The sequence below is a fragment of the Theobroma cacao genome, chromosome 9 (genome assembly GCF_000208745.1).
Source record: "Theobroma cacao cultivar B97-61/B2 chromosome 9, Criollo_cocoa_genome_V2, whole genome shotgun sequence".
Classification (NCBI taxonomy): domain Eukaryota; kingdom Viridiplantae; phylum Streptophyta; class Magnoliopsida; order Malvales; family Malvaceae; genus Theobroma; species Theobroma cacao.
The window spans coordinates 32,357,673-32,384,934 of NC_030858.1; the positions used below are offsets into that span (position 1 = coordinate 32,357,673).

Sequence of the window (27,262 nt, forward strand, 5' to 3'; positions counted from 1 at the left end):
CATAAAAGTTAGATCAGGAGGACGTTTGTCTGTGCTGTGCACTGAAGACAAATGTGGAATATATATCAACATGGGCTGTTTCAGAGGTGCAAATTAAGAAATGGGAGAATAAAACAGTTGGCAGATTGATGGTATAGTGGGGAAGATGGTTTTGCGCAAATAAACAATCTTAATTCATCAATATTCTTTTCACGTGTCACTACAACTAGAATATATATGGTCTTTATTCTTTCAAGGTCACTATAAATACAGACTTCAGAGTGTATTATTGGCATATTAGATTTCTTTTACCCATGAAACTGAGAAGAAGAGAGGCATTACATGAAGATAAAGAGTCTTTGTTTGGTAGCCAGGGATGACTTGCCTACGGCTTTTCAGGTGGTTAATATTGATGCTATGATTATGAATGTAAAACCCCTGGCTCTGGTCTGCAGGCAGTCACCTTGGCTATGCTAACAGGCTCTTTTCTCTTATGTTAGGCCTTCTTTTCTTCCTATGTAGAAGCTTAATGCTGATTTTATATATGCAATTATAAGAGTACTTCACATATATCACTGACTTGCTACTCAAAAAAAAAAAACATGTATCACTGAATTAAGTTGTGCAATTCTTTTCTATGCATATCTGCTTCCAGGACAGGCTATATATATATATATATATATGGCATAGCAGAAGCTACACACCACATCCTGAATTGAAGCACCAAGTCTCCATGCCCAAGGTAAGACATGATCGCATTTCGGATGCCAGAATTTAGCTTGGTTTAATTATCTAACTTAAAAAATGCACAATAAATTTATACATATATAGGTGGATATGCACTATTGACGATAGACGCCGCATTCAACAATGTAAATTAAGTGGTAACACAATCACAATCTAGAAGCAGTGGATGATTCAAATCTGAAATCTGCACTCTTTCTCCACCTATAAATTGACAAGAAATTCCTGCCACTGCAATTCCAGTATAAATCCTTGTGAGAGTGTAAGTTTTTTCTTATTTCCCTTTCTTTTTTTTTCGAAAGTGGAAATAAATTAAAAAAAAAAAGAGAAAAAAACTTACAGTGGAATAATCTTATCCTGCAAGGTATTGGTCACGCTGTTCTAAGATATAAACAATAAGTTTCGAATCAAAACATCTAAATGAAAGCGCTAGGGAAAAATTAGTGTTCCATTCGATTTAGAAAACCAGCTGTTTTCCATCGGATTCAATGTTCTAGAATAGTACAACCAATTCATCAAGTAAAGAGAAAACACCATTAAGGCAGCATGCTGCTGAGGAGTTAGGGTTGATTCAGGAATCCATATATGAGAAAGTGTAGCTGTTTTATGAAAGCCAAGATATTGGAGGTTGGTTAAAGGAAATTAAGAAGGCATCGAATCTGTTCAAAAGTTAGGAAGGAAAGTTGAGCTGGTCATGGAATTGATCGAATTAATGAGTCTGAACAAATTGGAGTTAGAGATAATATTTATCAACTAATTTCCATTACAAATCTTGCTAAAGTGCGGTTGGAAGGGATTGAGTCCATAAAAAGCGCCACCGAAGAGCAACTGGCACAACCTAACTTGATGGAGAAATCAGTTAAAGATCGCTTTAGAGACGCTAAACTGAAACAGCAGTTTTAGTCGGAAGAGAAGGATCTTGAACAACAACGTCAAGAGCTCAAAGCAAAAGACAAGCTTTGTGAGGCATGCCTGGAAGAAATCAAAATAAAAGAGAAGCAGTTGGAAGAACTGAGGAAAACAAATATGAAGAGCGATTCACAAAGAATTCCAATGAAAGAGCAGAAACTTAATGAATTCGCCCACAATGATCTAAGCTCCAACGTAAAAACAGTGGCAATAGAAAATCTTCAGGATGCAGCCAATCTTTGTTGTGTTTTGATGGATATATGAGAGAGTTTCTGGAGTAACAGAAGCTTGATATTTCTGATATGCATTAACTCAGTTTTAATACATAGCAAAGCTTAACTAGTAAGCTTAGATCAGTACAAGGCACAAGAATACATACTAATCATTGCATAAGTTTTTCACTAGATGCATAGCTATCATAATAAGATAGGAATCTAGCTGTCTTAATACAAAATGATCACATATGATCCTAAAGTTAATAGCATGCACTGATGTGGTTTTCAATGCAAGTCCTATTTCAACAATCTTGAACCTGTTGTTCCATTAATATTCCAGCCTGTTTGGGTTGCGCAGCCTGCTACCCAACATCAACAACCAAGCTCCTCAACCAATATTTGGAGGGCTACGATTCCCTCTTTGCTCAATGCAGCCTCGTCCCGAACAGCAACCTGGTTACCATTTCCTGGAGTTGACATGAACATAAATCCACACTTCTGTATCTGGTACTTAACATCCTAAAATCACCCAAGGCATCCCCTTAGTTGCACTTGGCCACTGCCTTTTGGTGGCTTTGGTTATCCAAGTTATTGATTTATTGTTCATGATTCTTGAATAATATTTTGACTTTACTAAAAAGGAAAGAATATATCCTAATGAACATTCACTTAAATGTATACTACAATCGAAAGACTCATGCTAATTACCTCACTAATTTTGTTGCAAATATTTATACTCTCTTAAATGTCATGTAATTATTAGACAATTTTAAAGGAAAAATTTATCAAGTCAACTAATTCATAAATGAGATATTATAATCAAACTAATAAATTATTGTCACATCAAGTGAGATAAAAGTACTGAAACAAATAATATTTTTCAAATAAAAACATATAGATTCATTTGATTTGATTTTATTATGCTAATTAATAAACTACCTTACTATTATACCTTTTATAGATACCCTTATCCTAATAGTCAATGAGTTCTTTTCTTTAATACATGTGATCTTGAACCACACGATGAGAGGTAATCGTTTCGCAACTCATAATTTCCCTTCTTAATATTCGAATTTAAGACTTCTAAATTAGAATTTCAGGTCCTTAAGCACTTGGATATTTCCCATCGGAGACATAAACTATCAATGAGTTCCTTTACCTGAAGATTTGGTTCTATTTGACTTCATCAACAACTCTCTCTCATAAGCTTTTCTTCTTTCAGGAATCCTTTACTCAGGATTGAAGAGAATATGTTCCATTATGGGCAGTCAAATGATGCATACAAGGAAAAGGAGAGGAAATGGGCTCCAATTAGTAAAGATAATTAAGCATATAACAAGAGGCCGTGAATATGAAATCGAATTCCATTCCATCTAAAAGTTTTAAAACAACTGTTTGATGTACTATATACTCCATTGCCTGAAAGTATAAATACAGATATCATCTCCATTTTGAGCATGAAATGAAGAGCGATTGATCTGGGAGAGAGGTCTTATATGAAGATAAGAGTGCTGTTTGGTAGCCAAGGATGACTTGCCGACAACTTCCATTCCCAAGAGGTTTTCCAGAGGCAAGGAAACTGACTTTGAACCTGTCTTTGTTAGTTCCCAGGCAGTCTCCTTGGCTAATCTAACAGCCTCTTTTCTATGATGTTAGGCTTTCTCTTCTTCTATATATATTTGCCCCAAAAAAAAATCTATGCTCTTTCTCGCTGTATAAGTCTGTTCAGCTATCAGATGTCGCCATGGATGAAATTTTGTTAGCAATTAGCAGTCAAGTTTTATTTTTAATTTATTTTATCCTATTTTCATAATCATTCATTCAGATTTCATTTGGTTTGTTTTTTTGGATATTTGATTTTTTTTTCTTTTACTTTTTTGCATTTATCTTTTTTCTATAAAGCAAAATATTAAAAATATTAAAAAAACTAATGTAAGAACTTTTATTTACTCAAAAATTATTACAAAATCTTTCAAAATATACAAAGTAAAGTAATATTTGATTAAAAATTTGTTGCACAGATAAAATGTAACACGCATTTGAACATAATTGTTTTATATAAACAATTCTAGAAAATTTATAAAAGATTTGGAAAGACAAAAAAAGAAGAAACAAGCTAATAATTGCAAAATTTATGTATCTGAGTATTTGACTTATTGATTAGCACATGATCTCTTTATGTTAAAGTAAGATTTAAATTCCCCTTCTCTCACTTCTAAAAAAAATTTCAAAATTTATTTTCAATATATTTCTACTGACTTCCACCAATATCCCTCATCACGTCTAATAGTTAACTAAAAACTAAAATTTGAAAAAACATGTTTATATGTAAAAGAAAAAAACTTCTCTCTAGAACTTTTCTTAAAGTTTTTTTTAAATTTTGTTATCTTAAAAAATTATTTTTTTATAAAAACTTCTCAAAATCCTTGTTTGACCTAACTTTTACTTTTAAAAAGTAAAAAAGCTATAAAAAAAAGTCAGGCCAAACAAATATTAAGCCCTTTTTACTCTATGTTTTTGGGGTTCCTCCTAATATGTTTTTCCTAACCTATTCTTAATAATTAGCGTTTTTCAAGGATTTTATAAATGCGAATCTGATTTGCTTGGGGAAGAAAGATTTGGAATGATAACTTCAGAATGCATATAGCTAAGTCGGTCAAGAATGCTCCCATTTCTAGTGGCAATAAAGATATATGCAATTATATGTCTGGCTTCCACGGTCTCGCTTACGAAGAAAATAACAACCATGACACATCTAACTCTGAAAATATAATTAACATTATGTTATACATTTATTTTGCCTATATTAGGATAATTATTATAATTAATTACTGATTTCATTCTCATATCCACAAATCCTTTTTCAAAGATGAAGCCACAGTTGTGTCTGTGGAGGAAAATTTTGTTTTAACAGAATAACTTGTAGCCAAGGCAACAACTTTCCTAGTAGAATATTGCTTAAGGTTAAAGCCTAACAGTAATTAACTAAGCATAACACATGCAAAAAAGAACATGAGATGTTAAGCTAAAATTATTCCCTTACCTCCAACTATTTTGAGTATATGGTAAAAAGAACATAAAAATAGCCACATATACAAGGAGGATAAAAAAAGAAATTTTGATTAAATCAATGATCATGTTCCTTCCTTAATAAATGAATAAATCGCAATTTTAATTCTCCGCTACTATATATTTAAAAGTATACTACATGATATAGAAAAAAAAGAGGTACAAGTAAAATCTTAAGTTCAAGTCAAAGTACTTTCTCTCGTACTCAAGGAAGAGAGACAAATACTCAAAGTTGCAAATGATGTTAAAGTCACGAGTCTACATTTTCAACTCAAAAAATATTTCTATCAGTTGAAGAAAGACATTTATTTATAAATTTAAAATCCAACTCATCTCTTATTTATGTACATATATAACATTGACACAAGATCCATATATATGGAAATGTATCAATCGGTTCACTTTAAAAGCAGTAATGCAAATAAATTCCATCAATTTCATAATTTTAGTAGCAAATAACATTGGGAATTTGGAATTGTCATGAACACAAATTGGTTGCTGTTTCACTAGGGTCTAGTGGAAATATACTATCCCTCAACTCAAGTTTGGTTTAATAATTTTATCTTTCTTCTCTCTCTTTTTTTTTTATGACATATCAAGGAAGATCAAAGTGGAGACATTTGAACCTTAGACCTTTACTTTCAATGGAAGGTCAATTTCCAAGCCTATATGTGCATTTTCACAGTTATTCATATCCTTTTGAAAGAGCTAAAGGTCACTCACATTGACATTCCTCTTGAAGCAATTATATATTCTTTCTGTCATAAGCTTCAAAACCAAAACTAGATATATGGAACAGAATTTATTCTTGGATGATGAAAAGTGGTGGCAATCTCGGTCTTATCTCAAATTATATTTTCATAGAGCTGTACATAGAGACTTCAAAACAAAGGTTATTGCATCCCTCTAGAGCTTGAATTTGAAAGGAAGAGAGCTCTAATATGAGGATCAGAGCCTTGTCTCATAGCCAAGAATGACTTGCCTACTCGTTCTGGTGAAGTGGGTATTCTGATATAAGATTACCTTTAAAGGTCTTGTCAGCTCCCATGCAGGCAAGCCAGTCTTGGCTAACTTGACAGGCTCTTTTCTCCATGCTAGGCCTTCTCTTCTTTTGTATATGAGCCATCTACAGCATTCACCTTGTGTCAGATAAATGTAGAAGAATGCAACATATCATGCTTCAAATTTGTAAGATAAATATTAGGAGAATCCATTCATTTCTTTCTCATGGTTATTTAATGTTTAATCTGGACCAAACTATGGACCCCTGGACCATGAAACTTTGCCTTTCTTCATCAGCAAGGATCGTGCCAAGTTCTTTGAATCAACTACCCCCTGCATATCAATTCAGAGGACAAATTCTGGCATGGCTGGATTCCACTTACAGTGTTTTAATTGAAATTTTAAGCAGAATCCTATCAATTTTTCGAACTCATATCCAGATGCACAATCTTCCAACTTATCAAAATTTTTCTTCATCCTTATCATTAAATGCTTCTTTTGATATGATGAAAAATTATGATTTATTGACAGTATATACTCTTTAGAATTTCTCAAATCTAAATCCAAAGTTTTCTATTGATATTCCATATTGATGCTTTATTTCGATAAAAAGAAAAAGAAAAACGGGGTTTCTTTCTCCTTTGCGATATTGCAGTTTCTTTGATTCAATCCAGATTTGTTTCTTGGTTGTTTTCCTGACATTTGAATATCCTGATTTTAGGCTCATAAATGAAAATTTTCATAAAATCCACAATAAATATTTAAATATTAGTAAATAAGTAACGGTAGCCATTCTATTCCTTTTAAGCATCGCCTGACTTCTTGCTTCTCTGCTTCATTGTAAGTAAGTATCCCTTGAATAGATATGGCCCAAAATGGTGCTGCTGGTAACAATGGCGGTGGGGCTGGGGCTGGGGCTGGGGCTGCTACCAATAATACGGTTGAGGCGCCACAACCAAATTCAGTCAAGGAGCAACTACCCGGAATTCAGTACTGCATCAACAGTCCTCCTCCATGGCGTCTGTAAACTATTCTCATATCTAATTATTTTCTATATACGCACTCTACTCTTACCCATTCTTTTTTATTATACTTTTAACAGTCATTTCCATTTAGTGCTTTTAACATCATTATCTTTAACTTTTTTTTTCATATTGTTTCTTCACTCTCTACTGGCTTCTTGTGTTTTAGCTTTTGTTTTTAGGACACTGCCTGACTTTCATGCATGCAACGTTCCGTTTCATTCTTTTTTAGAGCCAAACATAGGATTTAGTCAACTGACCTTTGAATCATTGAGCTTCTTCTTGGTTTTTGTATTCAATATTTTGTTGAAATGTGGAAGTTCATTTGTATGCAGCTGAAGCAATTGTATTGGGTTTCCAGCATTATCTACTCACTCTTGGCATCAATGTTTTGATTCCTAGCATAATTGTTCCTCAAATGGGCGGTGGGAATGTGAAGATTTAACAAGTTATGTATCTTGAAGCTTCTTCTGTTTTTTCCTTTATACACTGTGCAAGTAGCTAAATATCTAGCTAAATCTCTTTCTTTTTTTCCACTGTTTTAACACAGGCTGAGAAGGCAACAGTGACGCAGAACTTACTTTTTGTTTCAGGATTAAGCACATTTTTTCAGTCATTGTTTGGAACCCAACTTCCCACATTGTGGGTTCATATGCTTATTTCGTTCCTGTAACTTCTATAATCCAAGCAAGCAGGTACAATTCTTATTCAGATCCATATGAGGTTAACTGCTCATGTTAACGCTTTTGTAAAATTTCTTTTTCAACTATATCATCTTAAAGTGCAGCTAGTTCTTTACCTCACTTTAGAAATCTTGAAAAATTTCTTTTAATTGTATCATTTTAGAGAGGTTTGTTGGGACAATGAGAGGAATACAAGGTGCACTCATTGTTGCTGCATGTTTCTAAAGTACAATTGGACTTTTAGGATTGTGGACAAGTGTTGCGAGGTGAGTTCTTGAAAGTATTTTGATTTCTATTATGGTTGGGTATCCTGACTACTTTACTTTCTTCTTCAGGCTCCTTAGTCCTTTATCTGTTGTTCCGTATGTGACTTTTACTGGGCTTGGACTTCATCATCTCGGCTTCCCCATGGTAAATTTTTGTGTATCCTTCATTGTTGCTCTCAGTTATTAGTAATAATTGCAGTGCTTATGCCATTTCTTGCTAAATGATTAGTTGATTCTTTTCTTTTCCCTAGTTAAGCTTGCAAAATGTGTTGAAATTGGCCTTACAGGGATCATTATCATGGTTTTCATTTCACAGGTAAGTTACATGTTCGCTTTTTAAAAAGCAATTTGTCAAGAGTCAAATGGAAAGCAGAGTTTTTGCCTGTTTAAGGAATAGAAAGCTTTAAAAAAACCCTCTTCTCAAGCACCAATTTTCTTGTTTAGAGCAAAGCACACCAATTTTTCTGTTTAGAGCAAACATGAAGCATGGTTAACCCTATACTTATGTGGGAGTTGTGTACCTTAAGCTTCAGTTGACCAAATAATCTGAAATGTCTGTGATATGTTGCTGCTGATAAGTCCTTCCTCTTAATTTCTATCGTGTGTTTCATGCTTTTGCAGTATCTTCCTTGTTATATAGAATCAAAGCAGCCCATCTTTGACAGATTTGTAGTCCTGATTTCAGTTGCAATTACATGGTTATTTGCTCAACTTCTAACTTCAACTACTGTGTACAAACACAAACCTGAGAACACTCAGATTAGCTGTCGCACTGATCCTGCTGGATTCATTAGCACAGCTCCTTGGTGGGACTATGAGAACTGGTACAAATTTTAACATGTAAATGATTAAAGATACTCATATGTAATATATTTATCATTTTGTTTCCTATAAATGGTGCATTATTTTGCAACATAAGGTCTTATTCCCATATTTTTTTTCCTTCACTGCAGGATATATATTCCTTGTCCCTTTCAATGGGGAAGCCCCACCTTTAATGCTGGAGAAGCCTTTGTAATCATGGCTCCTGCTTTTGTATCTCTTTCTGAGGTTTGATCCTTGACAAACTTTCAAACTCTCACTTGGATTTTAGGCTTTACGAAATCAATTCCTCTTAGTTTCAAAGCCAAAAGTGGGTAGGGATACGTTAAACCATCAAGGATAATGGTCTTACTCTGACGTTATATCATCTAAATATGTATATAACTTCATTTGTCTACATCTGAATCAGGAATTTGTTAAATGCAGTTCAATTTGATAGCACTATTGGACAGTTTTATCTAATATTTGTATAGACTTTTGAAAACATAAAGCTATAGAATTTGATCTCAAGGGGGGAAAAAATATAGCAGTAGAATTGTTGGTATCTTTAGATTCCATTAATCATCTTGTTATTTGCAGTCAACTGGTACATTCTTTGCAGCTGCAAGATATGGAAGTGCCCCTCCCGTTCCACCTTCTGTTATTAGCTGTGGTACTGGCTGGCTGGTAGGATTTGTTTCTTAGAAGTCTAAGTGAACAATACCTTGACACTAGTCTCAGTTCTAGATTGTCCTCTATTTTACACTTAATTAATGCATTTTTCCCTCATTTTTAGGGAGTAGGGGTTTTGCCCAATGGCTTGCTTAGTTCTGTTACTGGGACTACTGCATCAGTGTATTAAACTTGAAACTTAGTTATTAAACATATATTGAGTTTTGGATCATTACAAGGATATCTGCCAGCCTGAACTATACTTTGCTCTTTGCAGTGAAAATGTAGGCCTGTTGGCAATGACAAGAGTTGGAAGCCGTAGAGTGATTCAAGTATCAGATGGGTTCATGATTTTCTTCTCTGCATTTGGTAGGCCAGCAATTCAAGACTAACTCAATGTTGTTTGTCGATTTTGTTTCAAAATTTTATTAATCTATAAAAGTTGAAAGTGCATTCCATGTCAAAAACAGGAGCTCAAAGTACTTTTTCCATTTCTTCTTTCTTCCATTGATGCTGCCACTGATTACTTATCTGTGGCTATCTTATGTCCTTTACCACGAAAATTTGGAGCTTTTTTTGCTTCTGTACCACAGCCTATTGTAGCAGCTTCATGCTGTGTTCTCTTTGGCTGTGTCTCTTCTGCTGGTCTTAGCTTTCTCCAATTCTGTAACCTCAACAGTTTCAAAACAAAATTCATATTAGGCTTCTCTTTCTTCATGGGTTTATCAGTTCCAAACTACTTCAGAAAATATTATCACGGTGGTTTGAGATCGGCTCACCATGCTGGTTGAGTAAGATTCCTGGACTAATTTTCATCAAGCCTGAATTTACTTTCCATTTCTCTACTTGAATAAATCTACTCACTTTCTGTTTATTAGCTCTTAACATATTTGTTCTTCTTTTTTATTGAATTGCAGTTCAGTGACATAGTGCTTGTGATCTTCATGTCTCATACAACAGTTGCTGCTTTGGTTGCTTTGTTCTTTGATTCAACACTTTCTCGAGAAAATGATGAAACCAAAAAGGACAGTGGCTTGAAGTGGTGGGAGAAGTTTAGCTCATACAAATCAGATGTTAGGAATGATGAATTCTATGCACTACCCTGCAGGCTCAACAAGCTTTTCCCAGCTCTTTAGTACACTTGAAACTAAACGGCATCTTCTTAAACTTCATTTGAAGGAGAAAAGGATAAACTGTTGTTAGTTTTGCAGTAATCATTCTTTGCTTTCCAGTTCCTTTTTAAGTGTTAAAGTTGAATTTATTTTCCAAATCTTCATTTTCCTCCTGCCCCGATATTCAAATTCTGAGTTCGAAAATATATCAAAACCAAAAGAACAACAAAAAAAAAAATCAAATTCAAAAGAGTAAGAAGAGTCAACAGTGAGCTTAATCCAATCACTGATTGCCTTAAATTGATCATGTAAGCATAGCTAATTAACCTTAACAAATTGACATATCAAAGGTTGGCCTTTTGCCTAGTGGTTCTTGTATAGAAAAATAATGTGTTACCAACTTATAAGATTTGGATTCCATCACAAACCGGCAGCAAAGAGTTGCTATCCACCATAGAACATGATTCATGTCTACACTAGGCATACAAAGAGAGCAAAGATCAGAAAAGAGAAAAAGATGCAACAATTGAACATATGTAATCTGCATTTTTCTTTTTCAACTCCATTCTTGCCCATGCAAGATTTTTTACTTTACCTAGAAGGAAAGAAGAATTTATTCCTACAAGGATTCAACTAAAGGTAGAACCAAAATGGAAAGGCAGAGATTTTGGATTAAAATGTGATTTGTAAAGCTAAGTGAAGAATTCATCAACTTGTGCACTCTAAGGCCTCCTTTTTCTGTCAACAACCATATCCATCCAATTGAAAATTTGAAGTGTCATTTCTTAAAATAAAATAAAGTAGTCAATATTAGACAAAGATGTTGCTTTTTCATTTGACTTTATGTTTATTCTATGAAAAGATTTCATGAACATTTTCCTTCAATAAGAATTCTCCATTGAAGATTGAGAAGAACATATTCCATTGTACGGGTAGCAAGAGGATCTAAAATTAGATGCTAACATTATAAGGCTTATCAGCACTAGTACTGTTCCTTTAAAGCTCTATATACACCAAGTACCGTCTTCCCCTTGGTGCATAAAACTGAGAAGGAAAGAGGTCTTACATGAGGTAAAGAGTCATGCTTGGTAGCCAAGGATGACTTGCCTGCACCTTTCCCCAAGGATTCAAGTAAATGGCTAAGAAACCTGAAACTCCTTTCAGGTTGCCAGGCAGTCACCTAGGCTAATCTAGCAGGTTCTTTTCCCTCGTGTTAGACCTTCTCTTCTTTGTCATTAGTTATCTATATATAAATCTATGCTACTACATAACATGGCAAGTAAATGTGATCTGCATGATATTTTGATTTGGTAATTTGATTGAAATGTCAAGTTTTAATGTGTCTCTGGCTGCATCCAATGTTCAGATCATGAGGCCTTTGGATCATAAGCCCCGTTCATCTCCTTCTTTTATCGTTTGTTCTATCTTTCATTGTTCTTTTCCGTCCCCATCTCCTTCTTGTTGCCTTTCTTTCTCTCATTGACTCTCACTGTTGCTGACTTGCTTCATTGTTGCCGCTGCCAGACCTTACGGTCCTTAACTGCCACGGCTTCGAACGCCAAGGGATCTTTTTCCTTGTTTATTCTTTCATTTCCTTCGATACCCATTTTTAATACTTCACTTGAGTTGCCGAATAGCAAGAATTTCATCGGAGTCGAAGTGGAGGTTCTCGAGTCTGAGAACCTTTGAGAGATTGGGGGGGGACCAAACTTTTGAGGTGGTTGCTAGTCTTACAACCACACTGAGTCAACTGGGTTGTCTATTGTGTTTTTGGATTTAAAATAAAAAACGACTTAGTTACAAAATTATTTTCACTTTTATTGATGAGATTGAGTATCTTTTTCATCCTTAATTTGTTCATTGCAGTTGTTGCATGACCTTATGGGATTTTGAGTAGTTAGAATAGAACTTGGAACTTTGAATAATCGTTAACAATGGACGAAATGGAGAGAAAGTGAGGAAACCTGATCAAAGTGAGTATATGGATAACTTCAATTAGTGTTTGGTTGTCGAGAATGTGAATGAAAATGAAGAGAAAATGAGGAAATAGATGAAGAAAAAAAAATGGAGAACAATTTCATATTAGAGAGAGAATTGTTGCCACAACACCAAATATACTGACTGGCAAATGTTAATTTCCATTAACATCCATATATATACATGTTTAAATAAAAGAATTATGGAATGAAAAAAAAAGAAATTTAAAAGAATTATTAGAGAAATTAAGGGACAAATTATGTAATTAATTAATTTCATCCAAACTTTGGTTTGCTCATATGATAGGAAAGAATCAAATCCGACCGAAGCATGTCTGCCTTTGCCTTCTTGTCACTCTTTTGCTTCTCTTAAATCTTGTGTTCCTCTTCATATTGGAAGCCGTCTTTACACTAACTTGACCCAACACCTTTCCACAAGTTGAACACGATCTGCAATCAAATCACATACAGTAACTTAAATACGATGACATTTCTCTCTCTCTCTCTCTTTAAAATAACAGGAAAGAAAAAGAGAAAGATCAATAATTCATTTTGCAAATTGGTCGAGGAACAAGTGAAAAAATTATACAGTACACAGAAAGATGAGATTACTTACATGAAGGCGCCGTCGAGAGCCAACCTGCAAAAATTCAGGCAGTGAGAGCACCAACCATGTACCATCCTTTTGCCGTAATCTGTATCAAAGCCTAGAAAGTGGGGACTCAGAAATTTTCCTTGACAAGAGTAGACCAGAAGAAAACAAAGGGCCTTTTGTTTTGCTTTCAATGTTAGGGTTTTATGGAGGTGTGATTTTCTTGGGAAGCAAGAATCCAAGGGAAGACCGGCAGGGCATTGATGTTTTTAAGAGACTTGGGCTGTCTGTCTTATTGACTTGGTTGGACTTATTCTCGAACCTTTTTTAACTAGTGAGTTGAATAAGTTGGCTACAAATTAATCGATAGGAGATGCCTTTGCTGTTAAGGGAACATGTACTAATACAGTTGGAACTTGGAAGTGTGAAGATTAAGCAAGGTACGACTAAATATTGGCACAAGTTTGGGCCTATTGAGGAAGTTCGACTATTTCTATATCCAGAAGGCAAAAACCGAATACCCTTCCAGGTCTAGTCCTCCTCATTCCTCACCATCTTCTTGTTTTTAACTCTGGCAGAATTCTTTCCTTACAAAATTAAAAAAAAAAAAAAAAAAGAACAGCCACAGCAAATTGGCGACGGTATTATTCATTAATATATTAACATTTGGACACCCAAAAAGTAATACAGTATTGACGAAATTGAAATATTGCAAAAAGATGAAATGTTTATGGGCAACCTTCCTGACTCACTCTGACAGAATATGCAGTGGGAACTACTCTAGCATAAGCATACCCACATTCTGCCTCTAGGATCCGCCGCTTTACTGAAGAATCCAATTTAACCACACGACAGACTTATTAGCATGACTAGTCTTTCTGGTCCATCCATCCTTACCATCTTGAGCAAAACAGAGGCTAAACCTAACTAGAAAATTGATTTTTCTAGCCGGTCCTCAAACTGCCTGACTACTCAACCAACAATGCAATCTCGCCCAATCCAAGTTCAATGTCCCATTTCTAACGAGCCCATCTTCTCAATCCACAAGAAGAGCAACAGAAGACACAAAAAAAAGTTGACTTAGTTAAGATTAACAGCTTTCCACCTCGAAATGGCAAAATTTGTTAGCGACGCTGTAAACGGATCACCAGGGCCATGTCTTGCCCTTCACCTACTTCCAACAATTAGCAGACATTTAGAATAAACCCACAAATTTACAACATTCTATTTTACTCCTCTTACAAGGTTGGCAGTGCTTCTGTTTCTGCCTCTGCTTCAGGTTTTTTTTTCCTTTGTTTTGACATCATCGCTTCTTTTTTTTTTTTAATTTCTTTTTGGTGCTGGGGAAACCAACCAATCAGGTGTTCAAATCGGCCATCGAACAAGTATATTATCACACCAATTTACAAGACAACAATCTTGAGATCAGGTTCTTTGCCTGACCCTCCTGCCACTGGTATCACCATCTGAAAGTTGTGCCCACACACTCCGAGATTTTCCACCACTGCTACGATCCTCATCACAACCTGCAACTGTCTTCAGGAGCTCTGACTGAAGTGAAGGGCAGTTCTCTTTTAGGTATTCAAAGCCATCTGTACGCATGACAGCTGCAACAAGACCACCCATTAGGGATTGAGATAGCAAATATATGCACAAGAAACTTTCATTCTTGATTTTAACCTTTCCAACTATCTACTATCCTCCTGAGAAGGAAGATAGTCTATAAATATTCCAAGGTTAAAGTCAGAAGAATATCTAAGAACAAGCTAAAAGATGTTAATAAACTCCAACAAGAATAAGCTCCACCCATAATTACTTAAGAGAAGAAAGATTTTAGAAATTTCTCTGTAAGTACATACTATAACAGCTAAATCCACAGTTGCTTCCAAAACCAAGCTAGTTTCATTCAATCATGCATGAATAATAATAAGCTCGCACATGAAAACTGCAGCCTCAGCACGTGGCTGAATCTCTACAGTAACTATTTTCCAACCCACGACTTTAATTGAGCATAGGTTCTCACACACACTAAGTGGCCTATGAAAAGGAATAGCACACAAGTGTCACAACATGAAACATGGGCCTGTTCCCCCCATGCCCTTACACGTTCATTGCTAAACACACATACAACAGTAATTACATATACAAGGGGGACAAGTAACTTTTGAAGGTTGAGGATTTCAAAAATTACAGTAAGCAATGAATTGGCACATGAGATAGAAAAGCAAGGAAGATTCAAATAATCCTCTCATTGCATTCAAGCTTTGGGAGAGGTGAAAAAGGTCACAACTTCGTCTGAATTTTCATCTCACAGAAAGGGCAAGAAATAACACAGGAGGGTGTTGAATGTTACATCCCCTGAATGGGATCGGAAAGAATGATCTCGACAACTGCAAAACATTTTGGTTCTTATTCCCAAGTTTCTTCCAGCCAAACACAACACAATTATATATATATATATATATATATATATATATATATATATATAAAGCACCAGTAAACCACCCTATATTTTTAAAAAATAAAAATAAATACTTTATACTCATGCTACTTGAGTGACAACAATGTTAAAATAATGACATAGCAGGAAAACCATATGCAATCACAGTTTTAGTGAAGGCACTGAACATTCAAATGACTCTGGAATATGTACCAGAATAATTCTCAAGGCTTAAATTGAAACACTGGACATCTGTGTTAGGTCTAACCTGAAAGGTAAAGTTGAAACAATGATGAGAATTTCTGTATCTTTTATTCCGACTAACATGTAAGATGAAAAATTTTGCCAAAAGGATTAGTTTGCCTCACATCCCAGTTTTACAGGCCACTTTGACCACTCAAAGAGTCTTAAGAGAAGTAAATTTATGGAATTTATAAGTATGTTTTTAGTCTTAATCAGGTCAGCATAAATTCTACCATACATGGACTAGTTAATATCCCTAGGGTATGTGCAATTCTGTGAACATGGGTGCTTCCCCCAATACCTAGCTCCTTACAAGGTATGACAGCATAACAGTCCATACAGTCTAATAAGACAGCAGTGCAGAAAAGCATAACTCCATGTTATCGAAAGCATAGGACTAAACCATTAAACAAACACCCACGTATGCAGTGTGCACAAACACAAAATAATATACTTTGAACCAAAATAAAGGACACTAATCTCCCATCCCACCTGATCACGTGTTAATATCCAAACTTCTTCTGTCATATCCCATGAAACAAAAGGATTCAGTTAATAATTTACAGAAAGACAATTAAAATATATCAAAAATTTACCCAGTCATTTTAGTGACCCAAGCTCCTTAATATAAATAATTATCAAACCGTTGAATTATCAATTCTCACAGTGCCTATCAATGGTTACAGTTGGGCTCATCTAACCATGCATAAGAACTTAGAGCAAACCTCAGCTATGGATCATTTTCCTCCAAACCTAAATCAGTGCCTGGCTCTAACTGTCTATTAGAATTCAAATTATCAATGAATTTGATTCTTTGTCTCATTACACCAATAGGAAGCATATACAACTAAGCAGCCTTTAATTTTCAATAAACAAACCTAGAATATGACTTGATTATTTTATCAAGGTTCAGATAAACCACCAGACATATGCATCAAGTTGCATCATTTTAGAGTAAATAAACAATGCTGAATACTATTGCCTAGATTTGTTGTTACACCAAATCCTCACTTCATTCACCTCAACATGCAGTAGAAGGATCACCTCCAGACAATCATAATATGTTATCATAATTATGCAGCAAAAGCATTATCCATGCATTAACAGAAGAAAGATGAACATAAAGTTCTGAAAGAGATATTCACATTGCAGATAAATATCATGATCAAATAAGTAACAAGTTCTATTTTTCAAAAACTACTATATTCACAACACTTTAAATCTTATTGATGAGAAAATATGGAAGTATATGTCAAAAGCAAATATATAAAGTGGAAGAAGGTTTTAGACCTGCTAGGTTTTCAGCAGCAAATCTGAGACAAACAGCTTTTAACTCCGAAGCATGATATTGGTCAGCCAAAGCTAGAATTTTGGCAACAGAATTGACAGATATATTCTTGCAGAGATGGGATTCACACATTAATTTCAGTCTCTCCAGACCATACCTATCTGCTGCCGCTAACAATTTTGCTATTAGTGTTTCAGATATTGATGACACAGAGGAGAAGGTAGACCCAACACTCTCCACATCTTCTGAAAGAGTGTCTCTGTATATAAAGTGCAACAAGGCCTGTTTGACACATAAAAGAAAAGCAGAAATAATGATTATAATACAATCACAGGAACAACAGTCAGATCTAAGCCCTTAAAGGAAAGGCAGAAAAAGGATGTGAATGTTTTCACCTTAAAAACCTTCGGATCAAAATTGGTGATGACTATCTCTTGCTTTTCTTCATCCATCCCATCAAAAAATTCTGATCGAAAAACAGGGGATCGAGCAGCTAATACCAACTTATGAGCATGAAATTTTTCCCCAGCCACATCAAATGTAATATCTGAACCTTCCATATTTTCCAGCAGCATACCAAAATGTGCTCCTATATTAGACTCTGGCACCTGAATTGAGTGTAATCGTGAACAATCTATTGCTGAAACGACAACTCCAACAGTACAATTTATTTTCAAGCAATCATCCTTGAGGTAATCTGATGTTTCAAGTAAAGCTCGTCTGAAAAAACGCTTGTACCCCCTAGATTAATGAGAACAGAGGAGAAAGAATAATTACTTAAGTCAGGTAAACAGCAACATGGACAATAAGTAGACTATTAACAGATTCCATTCAATTAGCTATAGAGCAGGCCTTCCCAAGATCAATACTATAATCAAATAAGTAGAAACTCAAACACTGCAGACACAGACACCCGAAGGTACACGTGAACAACATTTCAAAATACACAAATTCTTCCATAACAAAACACTTTATTCCTAACAAAGCAATATCTCACCTTGTTTACACGACAATTTATGTTTTATATTGAAATTAAAAGCTGATAAACAAGAGTCTTCGATCATAAGTCCAGCTGAAACCTCATAAAGCATCATTAGCATATGATATGTGCATAGAGAGAGACACATAAACATGTTAATACTAATATAGTTCCCACAACCAATATTCTTACTTCTCCTGATGGCAAAGGAATATCATTTGGTCCTCTTTCCAAACAAGAGGTACAAAGAGATCCACCAACATTCAAGATATTTCTTTTCTATAATTTTTTTGGAGACAGTCACATTACTTCAAAAGTATGAAGGGGTAACACAACAACGACCAAATTAGGCTCCGTTCTGTTGTTGTTTCCGCTACTTGCTTTTCCGTGCATTAAAATTAAAATTGTAATCTTTTGGGATAACAAAATGCAACGTTACATTCTAATCATTCATTATTTTGCTTTCCACCAATCGCTTTTGCGCAGACTGTATTCATTCAAATTCCAAATATTTTATCATTAATAAAATAAAAAAATTAAAACAAAAAAAAGAACAAGGATAAGGGGAAGAACCCTACCACATACTACCACGATATTTGAGGGAATAAGGCCCACTCTCAAGGGACCGATCGAAATGGCTATGAACCTTATGCTTGCCTTTACCGCTCTGATCCACAAGCGTAAGCTCGAAAAGCGCCCTAACATCGGTGCCTTCGCTAGCCAATGCAATGAAAACGGAGACATAAGTGGAATTATCTTCTGGGTTTTTGCCGTCGGGGTAGAAGTAAATAGCCCACTGGTAGCCGCCCACAGTGAAATTGTCGCTGGCAATGTGCTTCCCCACGCCAATCCCTTTGGCTAAGCTGTATCCCTGGATCACCAACCGGTGCGACCCGTTAACCGTCTCCGTCACCGACCGTGAGCTGGTTGGAGAAACCAGTGGGCTTTGCTCAACTTCTGCCGTCGCTGTCGGCGATGTTGCGCGGTTTGTCATTGGGGTATTTCAATGGTTTAGGGTTTTGGATTGGATAGATTCATCGAATTGAGGAAGAATTCGAGTGGAAGGCTCAAGAATCGTAGGCTTTTTCTATCTCTGGATTTTATTTTGTTTTTCTATAATAAGTAGAATGGAAAAGGAACGGCGATGGTATGAAATTCATATGTATTTGTGGATCCTCCTTGTCTTGTTGTCTGCATAACTTTAAATTTACAATTTTGACCAAGCCCTTTAAAGAAAAATATATTCTCACCTCCATAATGTCATTTCTTTTTCTAAAGTATTTAATTTAATTTGTTTTACATATATCTTTTGTGGTGAGTAATTTTTTCTTTTGTAGTAAGTGATTATTTTTTATTTTTAGAGTGAAAATATGTTAGTAGCTCTTGAGATTTTATTCTAAAAAATTAAATAATTTTAATCTTTTAGTTATTTTTTTTTACATATTATTTCAAAATCAAAAATCATTTGTACGACATATTATTTGAAACGAAAATATTACATCATTTGTCACTAAAATTATTTAACTTTTTAAAATAAAATTTCAAGAGTTAATAGCATATTTTCACTCTAAGAGCCTATTTGGTTTGATTTTTTTTTAATTTAAAAATTATTATGAAGTTTTTATGAAAAATAATAATTTTTAAAATTAAGTTAAAATTATTTGATAATTTTTTTTATAAGTTATAATTTTTATTAAAATTATCATAGAATGTATTTTTTTTGAGAAGGTAATATTGTAATTATTTTTAATAGATGAGTATATTTTTGAAACAAAAATAAAAATTCTCTTGTATTTAAAAAAAAAAAAAAAACTCCTCATAGAAGTTTTTCCTGAAACTCTTTTTTTTAAAATTTTATTTTTTAAAAAAATTACTTTTTTTTAAAAGCTTTTCAAAATTTATGTTTGGCTTACTTTTGCTTTTAAGAGGTAGATAAGTTGAAAAAAAAAAAACCAAACTAAATAAGCACTAAGTGCATGTTTTGCCTAACTTTTTTTCAGCTTATCTACCTCTTAAGTAAAAACTAGGCCAAACATAATCTTTTGAGAAGCTCTTAAAAAAAATAATTTTTTTTAAAAACAAAATTTTTAAAAAAAGAGTTTAAAAAAAACTCCAATGAGGAGCTTTTTCCTTTTTTTAAAAAAAAAATATAAAAAAAAAATTTATTTTTGTTTCAAAAATATCCTCATTTGTTAAAAATAATTACAATATTACCCTCTTAAAAAAAACCTTCTATGATAATTTTAATAAAATTTAATTATAAAAAAATATTTTAAAAAATTTTATCAAACAACTTTAGCTTAATTTTAAAAACTATTATTTTTCATAAAACCTTCAAAATAATTTTTAAATTAGAAAAAAACAAACCAAACAAACTCTAAGTCTTTTTTTTTTGCTCTCTTCTATTTAATCCTTCTCTTCTCTTTAGTGTCACCTCCCGTACATTTTTTTACTTATTTACAATACTTCCTCTTTCTTTTTTACAAGAATCTTTTTTATAAAAATTAATATATATATAGCTCCAGGTGATCAAATTTGGATGGTAAAACCCATTATGCTCATAATAGATATGAACACAACTAAAAAACCCTTGATATACATTGTGATTGCGAGATGGATCTTCACAGTTCTTTAACTACTCATTCAATGGATTGGAACACTAGAAAGAACAAAGTCAAGCTTCATTCTACCTCCTGCATTTGCCCACTTATTTACTCATCAATCTTTTTTTACCGAATCCTATGTATCACAATCACAAGTCACAAGCTTCGAGGCTTTAAAAAACAAATGGTCACCAATAGAATGTTCCTACTTGTTAGTGCTAGACATTCACACCTTATCTTAGGTTAACGACCGAAGAAGATTTGGTACAAACTGTTATCTGCAATAGTCTATCTTTAGTGCAATGAGACTAAAAATTAAAATCCAAATGTGATGAAGGTAAATCGCAGTTGTTACGACATTGCTCCTGTTGATTTCAGCCGTCACGGAAGCAATGCAACAACTTTTGGCCAACTTTTCCCCCCCTTTATACTCATTCATTAGTTCCCATGTAAAACAACTACACTTGTGCAAGTACTATGTACTCTCTTCACTCTTCTGCCTCTCCATTATGGGTCTCCGAAACAGAAGAAGATGCTGTGGCCTTCCCTTTTCTATCTGATGAGCCTGTGAGACCAATGTCCATGCTTTCCTCAGTTTTTGGCTTCTGCAGAAGTTGGAGCTGATGCTGCAACACATATAGAGAAAAGAGAAAATACGTTGAGAAAACAGTAGATCTGGCAATTTTGAACAAGATCTCATTAACACAACACGAAATTAGGAGAGTTCAGATTTTCTATAATTATGTTCATGTCATAATCATGTGAACCTGTTTATGCCACAAAAAATATTTGTCTTGTGCATGTTGACATGATTAATTCATATATGATATGTTTAATTAGTCTTATGTAACAGGTTTATACATTATTCAACATGTCTAACCCATTTAAACTCATATATTGAATTAGTATATCTAAAATACATAAAAAAAACTTACTATTCATATTTAAATAAGTTAATCGTCTCTAAATAGATTAACATGGCTAAACAGGTTAATCGTATTTAATGTGTTAACCTTATCATGTCGTGTAATCTGTGCAATAAATGTGTCGTGAACATGTCGACCCGTTTATCTGTTGTACCCTTACCTTTACATGACACAATTACCACATGTTAACACAAATTGCTAGCCCTATAAAACAGTAGTGATAAATTGGAACAGAGTTAGCTGATTTTACATTTTTTTTGATGTCCAAAGTTATTTTAACCAGAAAAACAACCCTCTAAACATAAGACAGAGACAATCAAATACCCTGCATCCTATTGCAAGCAATGCACTCCAAATCTCACCTTGATCACACAATTATATGGATACATAGTCTACTGAATCATAAGGTAGGGCACAAGAAATTACAACTGTCTTTGAAAATTTTGAAACACAATTGTATAAAGAAAGCAAGAATAGCACCACAACACTACATAAATGATACCTCAATCTTCTGTTGAATAATCTTCTGAGCTTCCAACTGAGAATCTGGAATATTCTGATAACTACCCGATCCCTCTCCTGAATTTCCATTGGCACCAGGTAACTCGAAAGGGACAAAAACACAATGTGGGAATTGCGGAAAGGACAAGTTTGCATGTCCACCAGGAATGGCAAACTGCTGTTGTCCAATGAATGTTCTTTCCCCACTAGATTCGACCTTGGTGGAGTCAGCCGAAGGCCCATAAGCCTGAGGAAGTACAGCATATCCAGGAGACCTACATGGAAAATGCACAAGGTTATAGTACCAGTTGGGACTAGCCAACTAATGCACTTAGAACCAGATCTGATCATGTAAAAAAACTGGCATCCATAGCACAATTGGAAAGCATGGCAGATGTGGGTGCAAAGACCTTGAATGTCTAGAGAGGCCTCTAAACCAATGAACCACTGATCAGCTTTTGAAACTAGCACTCAGATGCTACATGCTCTACTTGTGTTTAAAGGCTCCCCTTCCATTTGGGTTAGACAATTCACTTCATTTTACTACCCAATACTCACTAAATATCATATAGCTCGTGTAATAGATCTCATTTAAATGATTACCTTCTTATATAAATTTATGATTTCATTATTAAGTTTGAAAGAGACTAATTAGAGAACAGTGTTGCCACTCTATAATGGCCTATACATGCACACACACACACAACTTTTCTACAGCCCAAAAGTCAAACCAATTAGGTCTAAATGGCACATTCCCAACTCTCAAAGGTATAAGGAATTGCAATAACTGATAATTAGTGCACTACAATTGGCACATAATAAAAAACACATGGGAAAAAGAGGTGAGGTTATATAGAGCCAGCAAAATGAGGAAATGCAAATGTCATTGACAGACATGCAGTATTACAAGCATGAAACTACCTACCAAACTAGTGTGTTTGCAGAAGGATAGATGTAGGATTTCTCGTATATTGATGCTGCTGCAGCAGCAGCCTGAAGCCTGGCCTGATGCTGGGTCAAATTATCAGTGGCCATGTCACCACCAGGACCTTGGGTAGCTGAACTTGTGCTTGACCCTGTTCACACTTTAACAATTAGCCCATGTTTTTCAAACAGTGAAGTCAGTTTGGTTAATAGCAAAATTATAAAAATTAGAGGTGAAGCAATATCACTGCAGAACAAAGTGGTAATAATTAATGTCCAAATCCCAATTTCTTTGCAAACCAAATCAGCTTTCCAGCTTCTATATGCCATATAAGAATGGGGATGAGGAAAAGGTTATCCCCAAAATATAAGGACTAAAACATGGAAAACATCTTCAATATAGGCCTCAGAGTTGGGGAGGAAAAGCCTTCAAGTAATGCACCATACCAAAGTGCAAGCCTTGAAGCATGGGTAACACCTATGGACATTTTGCATTATTGCACCTTTTTTCAGGAGGCACATACCTTAACTAGCTTAAATGCAGATCAACAAGACACAAAAAGATAGCAACTAAAAAGATGAAGAACTGAATTTTGAGCTGATAATGGACAGGGAACATAAAGACCCCAAAGTTAACTTTACCCAATACCTAGGAGAAAGCAACAAACTTTTAAAAGTTTTGCAATTTATTTATGCACGATGCATATTATCTCAAACCAAACAGCGGAACTAATGGCTGGCATACACCAGTTTGGATTTACTAAAAAAATCCAAGTGCTCCAAGAAAAGATTTCACCTTTGAATAGATAATGTCACAATGAGATTACCTTGTTGATGAGCATCTGACCGAGGTCCATGTTGCCCTCCAGCTGAGCTTGTTCCGTTTTCAGGTGGTACAACCAGTGCTCTGCATGTAGGGCAGGTATGCTGTCTTTCTAGCCATGATCGAAGGCAGTGCACATGAAAAAGATGTCCACAAACTAACTTCTTTGCTGTGGTCATCTCTTCTCGACATATAATACAAGTTGCATCACTTCTGTTCACCCCATCAGTAAACAGTTAAGAACAGCAACTCAGAATACAATTAAAAGATTCTTGAATACCATAAAATATAACTTCACAAACAAATATTTGACTCACGCATTGAGCTCTTCTGGGGTTGCATCTGGGAATCTATCATTCATGTTTGAAGTGATCTTCCTATAACGCATGTAATCAGCAACACGAATTTTGAAATTCCTAAAGGTCTCATAGAGCTCCCGTATTAAGTGCAGAGGTACACCATAGTTCCTGCAGAAACCAATTAACAACCATGCAATGAATTAAGCTATAAGATATATAAAAGTGGATCAGGAGATCTGAGACTTTGGTAAAAAATATCCCTTTTATTTTTTTTCCTTTATTTTAAGACCTTGCAATGCCTGACCAAGCCTTCCATTTAAAAAGTGGCAACTGGGCAGGAATCTCAATACCTGTATGTAAGTCTTAGTTCTCTTGACTACTACACTAAACTTTTTTCAGGATCAGAAACTGATTTTCTGTGTCAAGACACCCAAATGCAATAGAAGCCAAGTTTGGTACTATCCCATTCATATATCAGCAAACCCATGATCGAAAAGCAGAAAAAATAACTGGATATATTTATGCCAATTGGTAACTATGCATTTGCTGACATTCTACCTGAATTACATTTTCATGTCTCAAGGATATAAAACAGTTCAGAAAACAGCTATCAAACTTGCTTGTACTCTCTAGATATGTGAGAAAACAAGTCTCAATCTTGAATGCCTCATCTACAGCAATTCTGATAAAAAACCATGTAGCCCTTAATAATATGGAGGTTTGCTCTGTTTCTCCATTCAACATGTGCAAGTTTATAACCCAGTAAATACAATCTGAAAATATGTAACTCACTGCCAAGATTTGAGCTTAGGTTGATGTCCATCAGCCCAATGCATCTGTATATATTAGAGAATTCTACATGCCTAATGCCACCTTTCAAAATAAAAGCTACCAAGATAACTGATAGGATTTGAAGCATGATACAAACTCCTAAAAGAGAGTGTAGCATTCTATCAAAAACCAACCAGAAAGATTTACAGCACTGCTTATAAAATTGCTTTAACATGCATTATGCCCTCAATTCATGCATGCCAAAAAGTTTTATAGTATCTCATGCATTAGAACATCATCCAATAGCCAAAAAATATATATGCAGGTGTATAATATAAACATAAATGTGATCATGCAGAAACTAAGAACAAGTAGCTTACATGAAGATCACAAGAAAGAAGCACAGATACATGGACAAGTGAAGCAAGTCCCGAATGAGCTCCAAGTAGAAGGTATAGACGGCCTTTTTTTCCCATTGTCCTTCCATAAGCATGTCACTCACATAGAAAACATATTTTACAAAGGTTGACACTGTCGTTGTTGCCAGTATCATGTATCTACAACCCAAAAGAAACCCAACATTAGTCAAAGCAAGAACAGATAAACTAGAAAATATACATCTGGACCACTTCCTAGTGAAGCGTAAAACATATTTTCAGCAACTTCACAAGCTCACAATTAGCATCTAATATATGTTTGAATGCCAAACAAAGAACAATGGTACATGTGAAAAATACAAATACACACACAGCACTTGCAAAAATACACAAGGGAGGAATAAAATATGGTCACATTTATGTAAAGTACTGTAAAACAAAGAATAGTTGGATTTTTACACACCTTTTCTCTTCCAGGAACCTTAATATTAGATTGGCGATAGACTTTAATATAATGTCAACTTCATTTATCCTTCAATTTCCATCATAAATGACATATTCAAAGAGTTTCTCTCTTATCTCTCTATAGCCTAGCACTCCTCTACAACATGCATAATTTTCTTAATCATGCTCCTACAATCCAAGATCCCAGTGCATATTTATCAGGACCTTAGTAAATCACAAAACAAGAACTGTGACTTCAAGACCATGCTCATCCTTGCCAATCCATTTTATTAAATCTAAAATGCTCAGGACAAGATAAATACAAAATGCAATTGAATGATGGCCCATTAAGTATGACAAATAGAAATGAATTAAGAAAATTTTCAACTGATAATCACAAAAGAAAGAAGAGGTGCTAACTTAAATAACTTACTCGAATGAAAAGAAGAGGGAGACTGACGCTTGTCGTGTTTGGATCAAAAACTTTATAGAACTGTACAAGAACAGACAATCTAGAAGAAGAAGGAAACCCATAAAAGAAACTATCCGAACATGAGACAACATGGAAACAGAAGGGGTTGTCTCAATGTACTCGACTCTCTTCTGTGCCAACCAATGCAAAGCCTTGATTAACAACAGAGCCGTAACCATTGCAAGAAACGTAACAGAGAAGTCCTGCCGAAAAATGGTGATTGCAAAGAGGATCTCCATGACCTCTCTCCATGACTGTTCATTCAACCTCTCGATCTCAGCTTCACGAAGAGACCCAAGAAATACTCGTTTCGTTAACTGCCATAAGGTACACATTATGACCAGGCCCATATTGAGAAGCAACACCAAGCTGATCTTAGAGGTTGATAAATAAACCATAGCAGGATAAAACTGGCCTCTACTGTTGAATGCATGATAAATTACAGCTAGCGTCGCAACCAAACTGAGACCAGCATAGGTTCGCAGCCTCATCATTTTGCTCTACCTGATACCAGACCACAATATTCAATCAAGAGAGGAAAATCAAAATCTAGAATTAACTTCAAAACTACAACTTCTTAATCGATTACCCTTACTCTTTCAAAGCATTTAATTCGCTAGGAAACAATTATATACGCACTAAGATCAAGTGAAACTATTAAAAAAATCAAATTTCATTAATTTTCTATATACTGCACAAAAAAGGGGGCACTTTATTAATTCAGATATAGTATCATGCTCAAAAGTAATCGGTATTTCGATTGTTTCCCCGAAATTATTTTCCTCCACAACCAAACAATTGATTCCAGAAACTCCCGCGAACGAAAAATTCTATTTAATAAGAGGAAAAGAGGAAGGGATCAGTACTGACCTGACAGATAACTTCGTTAGGGTTTTCGCGGGAAATGGGAACCGACAACAAGAGGAAGAGAATCCCTTCGCCTCCTTCGTGTCTTCTTTTTGCGGGAGAGAGATTTAACTGCAAATGCGACGGTATTTATTATTATTTATCTATTATTTATCCTTTGATTTTTGCAACACTTTGAACAAGAAAACAAAGGTTTTCACTTCAGCACTTTATTGGACGCAATTGCGGTCATCTTTACCAATCGGTGTAGTCCATGTGGACTG

At 34.8% G+C, this 27,262-nt stretch overlaps 2 protein-coding genes and 1 pseudogene across 2 annotated transcripts; 1 reads left to right on the forward strand and 2 right to left on the reverse strand.

Annotated features, from left to right (window-relative positions):
- Positions 6,784-10,498, forward strand: LOC18590130 (annotated as a pseudogene).
- LOC18590132 (BTB/POZ and MATH domain-containing protein 4) lies at positions 13,664-19,166 on the reverse strand. Its single transcript, XM_007015474.2, has 4 exons — positions 18,571-19,166; positions 17,409-17,754; positions 17,016-17,295; positions 13,664-14,649 (listed from the first exon to the last, which is right to left on the reverse strand). Exons 1-4 carry the CDS (start codon positions 18,984-18,986, stop codon positions 14,468-14,470), a joined length of 1,224 nt encoding a protein of 407 aa, XP_007015536.1. The 5' UTR covers positions 18,987-19,166; the 3' UTR covers positions 13,664-14,467.
- On the reverse strand, positions 20,653-27,147 carry LOC18590133 (ERAD-associated E3 ubiquitin-protein ligase HRD1B). Its single transcript, XM_007015477.2, has 8 exons — positions 27,003-27,147; positions 26,094-26,636; positions 25,220-25,396; positions 24,087-24,236; positions 23,774-23,982; positions 22,948-23,098; positions 22,024-22,297; positions 20,653-21,221 (listed from the first exon to the last, which is right to left on the reverse strand). The coding sequence occupies exons 2-8, from the start codon at positions 26,624-26,626 to the stop codon at positions 21,084-21,086; spliced, it is 1,632 nt and encodes a 543-aa protein (XP_007015539.1). The 5' UTR covers positions 26,627-26,636; positions 27,003-27,147; the 3' UTR covers positions 20,653-21,083.

Bases quoted from the DNA above. Each gene is read 5' to 3' on its own strand.
- LOC18590133 (XM_007015477.2), bottom strand. From the start codon at position 26,626: ATGATGAGGCTGCGAACCTATGCTGGTCTCAGTTTGGTTGCGACGCTA. The intron at 24,237-25,219 runs GTAAGCTACTTG...TGGTTTCTGCAG, and splicing joins TTCTTTCTTGTGATCTTCAT to GAACTATGGTGTACCTCTGC. The intron at 23,983-24,086 runs GTGAGTCAAATA...TGGGGTGAACAG, and splicing joins ACCCCAGAAGAGCTCAATGC to AAGTGATGCAACTTGTATTA.
- LOC18590132 (XM_007015474.2), bottom strand. From the start codon at position 18,986: ATGACAAACCGCGCAACATCGCCGACAGCGACGGCAGAAGTTGAGCAA. The intron at 17,755-18,570 runs GTAGGGTTCTTC...TCATTAATCTAG, and splicing joins AAATATCGTGGTAGTATGTG to GGGGTACAAGCGTTTTTTCA. The intron at 17,296-17,408 runs GTGAAAACATTC...TGTGTCAAACAG, and splicing joins TTGATCCGAAGGTTTTTAAG to GCCTTGTTGCACTTTATATA.